An 11,989-nucleotide genomic window follows, 5' to 3' on the forward strand; every position below is an offset into this window, starting at 1 on the left:
TGGGAGAACAACAACAACCCCAAAACAAAAAACGGGACTCAAATGAGTCCAGCCAGGTAGGCATCCAGCCTCTTCTTAAAGACCCAAAAACACAGTGGCCCCTCTCCACTGCAAGATGACTTGCTTCTTGTTATCTCACTCACCCCAAGTCACCTCAGCTGGGACTTGAACTCAGATCTCCCATAGGGTAGGCAGGAATGCTGCTACACAGCCACTACTGGGTGTAGTAGCTGCCGCAGCTGCCCAGAACCCGGGTTGGCTCCAGACAGCTGTGCCGGGCTCGTCATCTCTGTGCCAGGAGCAGGGGAGAGACCGAGGCTGCGCTGCCTCAGGTCCCGCCCCCACCGCCGGCTCCAAGGCGCGCCTGCACGCGCCGGTGCGGAGCTGGTGCCGGACCCTGGCACAGCTGTCTGGAGCTTCCCAGCTGCAGCCACCCCAGCTCTAGGGAGCTGCTGCCAGCTTGGATCCCAGGCTGCTCCCAGCACGCAGCTAGGACGCTGCAAGCCCTACTTGGAGCAGCCTGGGCTCCAGCAGCTACCCAGAGCCAGGGTAGCTGCTGGCAGCCACAGAGCCTGGGCTGGGGGGCAGGGGCTTTGGTTGGGGGGGAAGGGGAAGTAGGTCTGTGGGACAGGGGCTTTGGGTGGGGGGCAAGGGGCAGTAGGGCACAAGCAGGGCATACTGCCATGTACCACTTGCCCTCATTTTGTTTTTCTGCCGTGCCAGCACTCTGGCACCTTCCAAGGTAGGCATTATGGTGTTTTTCGGCACTCTGGCCAAAAAAGGTTACCTACCCCTGCCCTGCATCCTTTTGATCAGCTTCTTTTGTTGATATAAAAGCTCACTGCACTTGGGCAGTGCAAGGTGCATCTGTATAAAACAATCTTAAGGGCCTTGTGAAGCAGACTGCCATTTTTGGTGTGCCGCTGTGAAGATCAGTGGTTCCATAACGACTCTGTTGACTCTTTTATAAATCTCGAAAGGCAGTCAAATGGATCTGCTCCTCGGGAATAAATCCAAGCTGACAGCCATGACCTGGGTGACAGGATCAGCAATTGGAAGCACCGTTTAGGTGGGGAGGAAGAAGTAGAATTTAAACTTGAATATTTAAAAAGTTATTTAACTCTGATAGTGAAAAGGCAATCGCAGTGTTCCAGCTTTGCTGCCTCTCCATGAAGTATTGTGATTGTGACCTGTGCAGGGTCATCACATCTATTACATTGAGCTCCTGGCTAGGTGATCAACAGCTGTAAACTGAACTGCGCATAAATGAGGGAAGAAGCGTAAGCTGTCTTTTTTTTTTTTCTTTTCCCTCAAGAAGATAACAACAGTCTGTCAACAGCTGGACAAAGCAGAGGAACAATTTCTTCACCCTGCCCTTTCACTCCCCCCCTCCCACAACCAAACAGTGTTAAGACCTTTTGGGTAGCTGAATTGTCAGACTTCGCCTGGTAGAGTGGTCTACTGCTTAGCGCTGTCTTTTTCCAAGCTTGGAGAAAGGTGATGTATAAACAGAGAGATTTCTTCTGTCAGACGGCTCATCATCCAGAATAAACTGGAGTCAGTCTGCTGGAACTGTTCCCAGTCCCATAGAAAAATCCAGAGGTCACAAAGGCATGGAGTGCAGTTTATTCAGGAGCGTTAGTACCTTTTGTTTAGTACCACAGGCTCAGTAGTTTTGACATTCCAGCTCTCTCCATTCATGGACAAACTGTTAAAGTTAAACCAGTGAGATGCTGCTTGATGCTAAGGTATCTCTTTCATTGCTATTTAAATTATTTAAACTAATCCTTCGGGTAGCACGAGATCCAGAAAGAATGTGGCCATATTTCTGTTAGTTCCTTGGTCAAAAATTTTAGCCAAGCTTATTTTATGCATATTACAAACAGATGTGTTTTAGTGTGGGGCTATAGCAAAATGCAGTATGTTGCTCTTTAAATATATAATTGAAGCTAAAATGTAAGCTAAACCACTTGTTCATATCAACATTAAGGAATGAATGAATCCTTGAGAGGACAGTCACTGAAGATAAACACTCCATTGAGAACCTAGTTGTCTTCCTGGCAGGACCAAACTTCTGCCTTTTGGTGTTTGGTGGAAACTTCTCATACGTGTCCCTTTGATAGCTTTGTGTAACTCCTTGACGTCTTTCTGGCTCTGACTGTGGAGCCTAGTCTGTGCTGACCTCTTGAGGATTTAGATTCATCTGGTTCCCTTTCTGCGAAGACAGTTCTGGTAAAGTGTTTTTTTTTTTTGGGTGGGGGGGCAGAGTTTAAGAACACAGGCACACACCTCTCGCATGCATTAGATTAATGTCAGCAGACAAGGTTCTTTGGGTAAATGTGACGCCTTTTATTAGACCAACTAAATAGTTGGAAAAAATTGTTCTTTACAAGCTTTCAGGCACAAACACCTTTCTTCAGGCATTGGAGAGGCTGCTGTTGGTTTGGGTGGTCTCCTGGGTAGACTAGGAGCCAATATGCAAAAATACAAGTCTGTGAAAATGCAAATGTGTGGTAGACAATAGGTGGGGGGAGGGGGAGGAGAGGGATGTTAACCTGGTGAAAGAATGCAAACCATAGAGGTTACCTGGGGTTCTCAGATGGCAGGCAGGTTATAATGTGTTATAAATCCAGTGTCTGTATTTAGTCCATGATTTTTTGTGTTCGGTAGATCTATGAAATGAAGTTTGTAGGCTCATCTACGAAAGGTTTTTTGTAAGCTTTCAAAGAAGAAATTTTGTCCAACTATTTAGCTGGTCTGGTACAGGGGTTGACAGTTTTTTTTTGGGCAGTGCCAAAAACACCGCAGCTTCAACTTGTAAGATGTTGACATGGCAGGGGTGCCACAAGGGGCCTGATCCTTGTTGTGGCCAGGTAGCCCCTGCCCCTTCCCCACCTAGAGGCAGGCATCAAGCAAAATGCCTTCAAGTGCCACACTCTAGCACCCATGCTGGGGGTTGCCTACCCCTGTTTATCCAAAGAACCTTGTCTGTTGATGTCCTTAGACCAGGCTTGTCCAACATATGGCCTGCAGGCCACCATGCGGCCCGCCAAGCCATTTTCTGAGGCCTGAGGTGCTGCGACAGGAAACTAAAGTGAACACTGTTTACTTTTGTTCCCACCCTCTGTCCCTCCCCCAGCCCCATAGTAGCTTTGTAATGGCTGCTGAAGGGCCGGGGAAGGGACAAGGTTCCCAAGTGCGCGGTGTCAGCTTGACGTTGCTGATGCGGTGCAGCTTCTCCCCTCCCCGCTCATTTCCTAGCCCTGCCGCTCCCTTCCTCATTTGCATGCCAGCTCCTCCCTTCTCCCTCATTGCAGGGTTTCCCCACCCTGCCCCACCCTTCCTCATTTGCATGCCGGCCCTGCCCCATGCCAGGCTCCGCCGGCTGCATGGGCTGGAGCAGGTCGTGGTGCAGCAGGCAGGTGGGTGCCGGGGGCACAGATGCCGGCTCGGGGGGATTCTGCAGCCGGGCCTGCAGGAGATGCTGTGGCTGTGGCTGTTGGGGCGGGAAGCCAGTGCCACTCCCGCCTCCCTGCATCCCACCCACGCCCACAGACATCATGCTGGCGGGGGTGAGTCACAGGTCCCAAGGAGGAAGGGAGCCCTGCTGGTCAGGCTCGGGCTGCCCCAGGGGAGAGGGAGCAGGGGGGTGTCCCTGCACATCCCGCTCCCCCCCCCAGGGTCCCCACACATCCCCCTGGCTGCTGAACCTAGGCACACAGGTGTGGGAGCATCTTTGAGGCTGCCTAGCTGGCAGGGAAGAAATGGCAGGGTCAGGCAGCGCCCCTTGACCCCTGTGCCCCCAGGCCACAGCCGGACTGGACAGGCCACACGAGCATCTGCTCCTGCCCTCCTAGCTGGATGTCTCCCCGAGACGGCGCCTGCAGATAAGAAGTTAAAGATCTGTGATGCATTTCAACCAAGTAATTTGAGAACTAGGAGGCATGAAACTATGGTAATAGAAAGCTCTGCTAACCTTTGGAAAAATCGGATCCCTGCAACAATTCTCTGGAGTAAATACAGCATGATGTCAACAGAGGTTTTGCATTCGAAAATGAGTTTTACCCCTCTGCAAATTGTGGACAATTCCATATGGACAAAGGCAGGAAATTAAAGGTGCAGCAGGGTGGTATGCTCCTCTCCAGCACTGCTCAGGGGTTGTTGAAAATAAAACAGTGCTACTAGACCAACTTGTTTTTATTTGGATTTTAAACCACATTTCCAGACCCATTTCATTGTCGCTACCTTCAGCTTTATTGGTGTCCAAGGTCATGTGACATCACTTCCTGATGTGATACCACTTCCTGTGAGGTCTTTGAATATGGCTCGCCGGCCCACTGGGTGATTAAAAAGTTCATGATCCAGCCCCACATTCAAAAAGGTTGGATACCCCTGCCTTTAGACTGACACGGCTACAACCAATAACCCTGAAACATGTTAGATTTAACATCTGCTTTCTGGAAGGCACTGGGATATCCTGGCAATGAGTGTAGCAACCTGTATGGATAGTGCATAATATTTAAACTTCAAATAAGAGTTGCAAGCAAAATGCATTTCCCAAAAGCAATTTCAAAGTAAAGCACCACTTAACATGGGCTGACAATGATACTACAGCCTGAAACTCTTCTACAAAAAGCACTGTAACTGAATTTGTCTTAAGTGCTGCCAGAGCTGGACTTTTGTTTCTAATCAGCCATCTGGTTATTTGTGGCTTGCATACCAGCTCATTAGGGTTTCAAATAAACTGTATCCATTTATGTACCCTGCGCAAGGAATCGCATGAGGCTCATTCATTACTATGAAGAATGAGTTCAAGCAGTTTGTGGCATTTATAGTGTGGGATTGCACAGCAGATCATTGTGAATGATTTTTCACTTGGTTCCATTTTATCTTGACAAACATGTTTCCATGACCCAGCTTCCTTCCTTACCCATGGTCTGAGGCTGATGAAACCTTTCTCTTCCCAAGCACATAACTGCTGAAAAATCTTAACGTGCCTGACATTTTGCAAACTGCTGCTGGCAGTCCCCCAGCCCCAGTGCATATTTGCACATATAAAGATGCTTTGCTAGTAAAAGATAAATGCTATTAGCTCTCTCTTGCAGCCTCTTTTAAAAGTTTATAATTGGCTGATGGATTTCCATAAAATACACAAAGGGATGACTTATGTGGTTACAAGGCAACAGTTCTTCTAAACAAAGTAGTTAGTCTCTCATGCTCTGTGACCTATAGAAGTAGATATTACTCCTGCAGAATCTTTTTTTGGCCTTCTCCAAGTCTGCTTGCATGAACAATGAGTTACATTTTTGGTTTGGGGTTTCCTTTGAACTTGTCTTTCTGGTCCTGTGCTGAAAGCAAGGAATGAAGATAGAGGATGGAAACATAGAGGAGAATGGCCAAACTTGTATCTAAACCAGATTGGTGCTCCTGAGAGGGGGGAAAGAGTGATTTTTTTCTCTTGTTGGTAAGCAGCAGGGCCAAGTTCTTGTCTATAGTCTAGGACTGCCAAAGAGCAAGGAGTTCAGTGACCCTCCTTTGTTTGAGAACAGTTCCTACATCAGATAAGGTATGTGGGATTCTAGCATTTGCCTTCTTCAAGCTGTTGTGTTTTGTGATGAGCAGAAGTATTGCCCTGTGATAAGGAAGCAGCATGAAGAAAAGCACAAAGATACTAATGGGGAGAAACCAGATTGCCAACTCTTATCAAATTAGTGGCACCTGTCTTGTAGTGGTTAAGATTCTTGCCCTCATCTTTTGTGTTTGGGCACTGACCATTAGAAATGATCTTGTGGCTATGTAGTGTGTCATTCCTTTGGACATCTAGATCTGTCTAGAAAAAGCCCCAAATCCCCAAACCTTTCCTTCTGTCTTTCTGCTGTTGCCTTTGGAAGTCAGTGAAGTGCTTTGGTTGATGTATATTTAAATCATTAGGTTAGCTGTGGTGGACTTATCAGAACTGCTATTCTTTCCTGGATACTGTATAGCTCTTTCTTTGTTAAACATCAAGGAGTTGGAGAGAAAATCTTGTGCCTTTTAGCGATCAAAAGAAAAAAAAAAAGTGGGGTTGTGTCAGACAGTGAACAGCTGAGTTGAAACGGCAGTTATTGGCCATATCTATGGTGCTTCTCAATCAAGTGTGTCTTGTGACACTGTCTTCTCCTTTACAAAGGTAGTAAGATGTAGCTTTTGATTTTATTGTTGTAGATTGTCCTTCCTTTTTTGTGTCCTTGTGACAAGGTATTCAGCAGAACTCGCAGATTCATTGGAATCCGGCAGGCCGCACTGTGAGTGCTTCTGTTTTGCCCTCGAACTTGTAACCTTCGGGCTGTCAACCATGCACCTTAGCGCCTGCATCACCCTAGCCTCTTCCTTGTAACCAATACATTTTAAATTACAGTTTCATACACAGCTGGTAGGATTTCAGGATTTGCATGGCCTAGAGAAATTTTCAGAGCAGCTGTAATCAACTTGGAATAAACTCCAACTCTTGGTCGTTATTTGATCGGGGCTTCCTTCTAGCACATTTCCATTTCTGTTGTTTCTGTCTTCCAGGATCTGGTAACCACAGATGCACATTTTCACGTAGTCTTGTTCCCAGTACATAATCATTGCGTTCTCTCCAACTCTCGAGAAGGACCCTGTTCTGTAATCTCCAGTGGTTATGCATTTTTCCGGCAGTGTATTATGGAGGAACTGTAGCAGGTTTCCACGTATGTTTAAAGCAGAATTTAGATCTTTAAGTAATACATTCTTTCCCAACCTTTAAGCTCTAGCACTTGCAGTAAATATTTTCCATTTAGATGTGACCCTTAGACTTCATATCTCAAGTCAGAAAATTTTTTTTCAAGAACCTTTGTGCCCTTTCTTAAAGCTTGAGACCTTGAAAAGTGACATTTTGTTGATTATCCCTTTAATAGCAAGGTATGATGCTAAATAGAAATTTTTGGTATTTAATGTTTTCAGTGTTGGGACTTGTAGAGCCAAAGTTCCTTCTGGTGCTCTATGTACACTCTGTTACCTGCTTCCCACACTATTGAGGTGAACAGAAGACAGTGCAACTACTCTTGCCTGTTTTAAGCAAGATCATAAGGAATGATCTTTGTCCCCATCATTCAGAACTTTGGGAGGGGGATGAGAGAAGGCTTGGAGAGGTGGTTTCCTGCTACTTTCCCCTCTCCTTGCATCACATGCTGGAAACAAAGCTCTTGGCTTAGCTGTTCCCCCCCCCCCCGCTCTCCAGCCATTGGAGGCTTCAGTCCTGCATCCTTCCTGTGGGACGCCTTCCTCGCCTCTTGTGCAGGGCCTGTGGCAGTGGTACAGGCTGCAAGTGATTCTCCCTCCCGACAGGCTTTCAGTCTATTTTTCACTAGGGTTTTGAGTATACCAGCCAGATGTATGCCTGCCAAAACCAGAATAAGACAGCTATGCTGTCCAAGAAAATGCTGAGTCCTCTGTACACATTCACTGACAGTTGGTAGATAAGAACCTGGGTTGAATCCCTTCAAGAGGCTGTGAAATGTGAATGTTAAGGTGGATGTCAGCTGTCCTAGCCCTGCATAATAACTGTATCCCCCTTCCAGGTTTAGGCTGGTAATTTCCTCTTCATCTGCTTTTAGCAGTGGATTGCTTCTCAGTGAAGGTAACCCCCCTGTATCTTTATAGACCTGCAGCCGAAGAATCTTGTTTGCCAAGAATATAATGCATCTCTGGACAGGTAAATGGGTTACTTTTTATCACCCAAGAGCCATAGGCTGAGCTGCATGCTGCTAAGGAGTGTTGTCTAAAAGGGGGATCTGCCAACCTATGTACAGAACAGATGTAGAATCAGGGAATTGGATACAGTAGACCAGCAAAGCACTTAGAGCTGGAGGGAGTATGTTACTTTACAGAATCAGCCTTGTCCACATCATATATTGCTTCTGTTTGTGGTGAGAGGGAAAACCCCCAGCCCCTTGCTGGCATACAGGGAAGGGGAGGAAGGCCTGGATGTGAGGCTTAGGCCAGCCCTTGTTTGGCTGGGTTGCTGCCTGAAAAGTAATGAGGAGGGGACAGAACTAGGTTTTGGGCCATGTATTCCCTCTTTCCCCTTGCCCTCGCAAGAAAACAAGAAATTGTTTCATGTGATCCAGCAAGCCGTTCTGAAGACGCAAGGCTGTTAGCCCACCCTTCACCATCTCCGGTTTCCGCGGGGTGTCAGCTGCTCTCTGACCTGCTTTGTGGGATGCGCCCTTTGTAGCAAAGAGCTTCTGAACTGGGAAGTGTGCTTTGAACTAGTCCCCTGAGGCTTTTTCTGCTCTCCAGGTTAATGAATCGTAGCCATGCTTTTGTGTTAAGGCCTGATGTGTAGTTGCATGCCTCCTGAGGTGTGCAAGGCCTCTGCCCCCCACCCCTTTCCTGGTGCTGAGGTGGCAGCTCTTCATGCCTGTGCAGCTTTATGCCTCTCATTTAGCTTTGAATTCTTGCCGACTGTACTATGTTGTTAGCAGAATGGTTTACCTGCCCCTCCCTCAACCCCCATGTTTTTCCATTTGGTTTCGGAGGAACAGTAAACTAGACAATAAGGCCATCGGCTTTGGCAGCCATCCCCCTGTGCTTCTGATAAGCAGCAGAACTGTTTTACCCTTCATCTGAAAGGAAGTGCTTTCCTAAGTGGCCTTGAAGGGAGTCGAGTTGCCTCGTTATTATGGATCTTTTTCTTCGGCCCTTGCCTGTTTTGGCATCCTAACCTGTCAGAGGCATTTGATTTAGTGCAACATACCAGTCACTTGTCCTCTTCAATGCAGCATACAAAGAAACTGGTAATATATAGTATACAGAAGAACTGCCCTGAGACTTAGCATGTGACTGAGGTCAGAGACCAGACTATGAGCCTGGTTTTGTTACCGACCTGCTACGTAATCAAGTGCTTGTGCTCCCAGGAGTATTTCTGTGGATTGCCTTCCAGCAAGTTTTAATACCCTCTTAATGAAAGACTTCAAAATTTGTCAGTGGTGTAGATCAGGTTTCAAGTGGCTGAATGTGTACTGGGTTCGCATCGAATCCAAAGACTAGTTGGAAACCTTATAGTCTTCTGTGGGCACTTGTTTGTTCGTCTGTTACCACCTTAATGATCAGGAAACTTTGGATTCCAGGTTATTCAGGACCCTGTGGATCCTCTGCTGCTGTCAGGGCTGATGACTTCTCGGTCAGCAGCTCTCCTCTTCTTTCCTCTCTGAGCTGACAAGGCTGATGCAGTCATGGTAGCAAGTATATTGCACCTTGTTTCAATTAACAACGAGTAATAATGGGAGCATCTTCTCCTGAATTAAAGTAGACTTGTGTAGATTTGTAAGACATAGTAAGACTTCAGAACCAAATACTACCTCTGTTTCCTTGCAGGTACATTCCACCCCTGATCTGGGGGAAGAGTGGACATATCCAGACTGCTCTCTATGGGAAGATGGGGAGAGTGAGATCACCACATCCTTATGGTCTTCGCAAGTACCTCACAATGTCAGATGGAGCCACAGCAACCTTCGACCTGTTTGAGCCACTGGCTGAACACTGCATTAGAGGTTTGTCAAACAGCTGTGTTGGAATGGGTACCTTAGTCTGTTTGGCTACAGAAACTTGTTTAAATATGATAAAAGAACTTTTAGTAGGGAAAAAAACAATAATGGTGCTGTTCCTGAGTAACCCAGACAGGCAACGGGGACCACTTTGGCCTAGTGAGAGGGAAAGGAGGACTTGTAGCCTCACAAATTGCCTGTCTACTATGCAAAACCTGTACCACTTGTACCAGAAACTTACTTCAGACCTAAAGGGTCCACTACAAATGGTTGGGGGGGGCCACTGCTACTTCAAGGCTTTTATTTTAAATTTGGGAAGTAGGCAGATCAATGCAGGTCACACTTGCACATGAAAACAGGTCATGGGCATGTTTTATATTTCCGAGGCTTAATGACTGATAGCTTGTACATTGTGCCTGCTGGCATGTACTAAGAGAAAATCAAATCTGAGATCATTCCTTCTATAAACTAGAGCTAATGTGTCAGTATGAAAATGGCAATAATTCCATATTGTGGCATACACTAAGTTGTCCTTTCAAAGGGAGATGCACAGCAGGACAAGGGTTTTGGACTTCTTAGTTATGGGTCAGTTCTTTCTAAAGCTCCCAAATTGTGAAGTGCTTAGATCAAGCTAAAACATTTAGCCACTGCTGTGGGAATTGTCGTGAGCCTCAATCTGAAGTGCCTGAATGGATGAAAATAAATGTTTATTCAAATTTAGGTAATTTTGTTCAGAGAAAAGGTCCAGGGCTGATTCCCTGCTGCCTGTAGTGAGCAGAAGGGTGGTATAGGTGCAGCAGTCAGAAAAGGACTTAAGTGAAGCTCTCCACTTGGGTCCTCCCAGACTCTAGAATCCTTCTCCCAAGTGAAGGGGAGTTTATCACATTTGTAAGAACATAAGTGCCATACTGGGTCAGACCAATTGCCCATCTAGCCCAGTAGTCAGTCTCTGACAGTGGCAGAAATGAATGCAATAGAGGGAGAGCATTGAATCGGATCTTGAGTGACCTATCCCATATTCAGTATTTGCCCTGGCATCCACCATTATAGGTGTAGAGATGCCAGAGGAAACATCTCCAACTATTCTGTTCAGTAGTCATTAATAGCTCTGTCAGCCAGGATTTTTTATCTAGTCCCATTTTGAACCTGGCGAGGCTGTTCTGCCTCCATCACCTCTTGTGGCAGTGAATTCCACAAGTTAACTATGTGTTGCATACAAAGTCTGAGTATGCAAATAATATTCTGAGAAGTAAGTGCAGGAGTGAATTTACAGTGCATCAGCTACTCTGGTAACACTCTGTATATTGTTTACTTTGGTAAAGGCAAGAAAGCTTACCCATGTTCACTGCTCCTGTTGGAGAACAGTGGTATCTTGGGACATCATTTCCTGTGTTTGTTCAGTTGCTGCCCTTCCCAGCAGGGTTTGTAACTAGCCCTGGGCCAACTGAAGCTTCAAAGGACCAGCTATGAAATAGAAGTTGAATTGTGGCAATAGCTGGTTATAAACTCTACATCAAACTTTGCTGTAGTTACTTTGTGGATGTTTAGACTGTGGGGTAGCAGCAATTGTAATGAAGTAGGTTTAGGCTCTCCAGAGACCTGCTGATGCTTCATGCCTTTAGATCAACTGTGGGTCCCTGCCTTTATCATTCAATCTTGGTTTGAAAGGAAGGTTTTGTTAAGTTTATCCTGTCCATAATTTGTCATCTCGCAATGCATACTTGGCTGGCTTTTATAGCAGATTATTCACCGTATTGTCACGTACAGGAAATAGTACCATGCTGTGTACTTCCTAATGAGGAAATGGGGCAGGCTGGAAGTCACTCTGCTTCTGTCTCTCTAAGGCCCTTGTGAACTAGAGCTAATGGGAATAAAGCTCTTGTATATCTGAAAAGGATGCCCGATTTTCCCATTTGAGACTTAAATTGACTCTCAGTGAGAGCCTAGAGGTGGAATAGATTTAGTGTGATAACTAATTAGTGGTTGGGAAGGAAGGTTTTACTCTTGCTTCATGGGGCAGTCACTGACTAGTAGTTTAGAGAGAACAGGAGACTCCCAAATTCCCAGAGAAGGAGCCATTGGTGAGAGCCAGCAGTGGGAAAGGACAATATATGCACTGTTTCCATAAAGTGCTAATCCTAGCTAACTGCTCCCATAATTTTTGTCTTTGGAAGATGCCCACAGTAGTGCAAACTTCTGTGAAGCCATATGTGGAATTCATTGCAGCAACTCTGAATGCAAAGGTTGCATTTTTCGTATTGCCTTTTGTACTGAACTGCCTGCAAATAGGGCAGAGATATTTGTAACGTTGTTATTGTTCTCTTGGTGGCAAAATCTTTACCAAGTTGTTCTTAACCCAGAGCTTTTCATTGATTTGGAACAGAATGCTCCTAAGACTCACTTCATGCAGCTTAGCTTTCTTTCTCTTACTGCTTTTTTTT

General features: G+C 46.0%; 1 protein-coding gene across 1 annotated transcript in view; it reads left to right on the plus strand.

The window, feature by feature from the left end:
- The window catches only part of ABHD2 (abhydrolase domain containing 2), an 80,665-nt gene that overhangs the window by 47,664 nt on the left and 21,012 nt on the right, over window positions 1–11,989 (plus strand). Inside the window, exon 4 of the mRNA XM_019504069.1 lies at window positions 9,379–9,554. Coding sequence (XP_019359614.1) covers window positions 9,379–9,554 — 176 coding nt within the window. The remainder of the gene's footprint in view (window positions 1–9,378; window positions 9,555–11,989) is intronic.

Source organism: Gavialis gangeticus, unplaced genomic scaffold (genome assembly GCF_001723915.1).
Source record: "Gavialis gangeticus isolate Ggan-Ray unplaced genomic scaffold, GavGan_comp1, whole genome shotgun sequence".
Lineage (NCBI taxonomy): Eukaryota > Metazoa > Chordata > Crocodylia > Gavialidae > Gavialis > Gavialis gangeticus.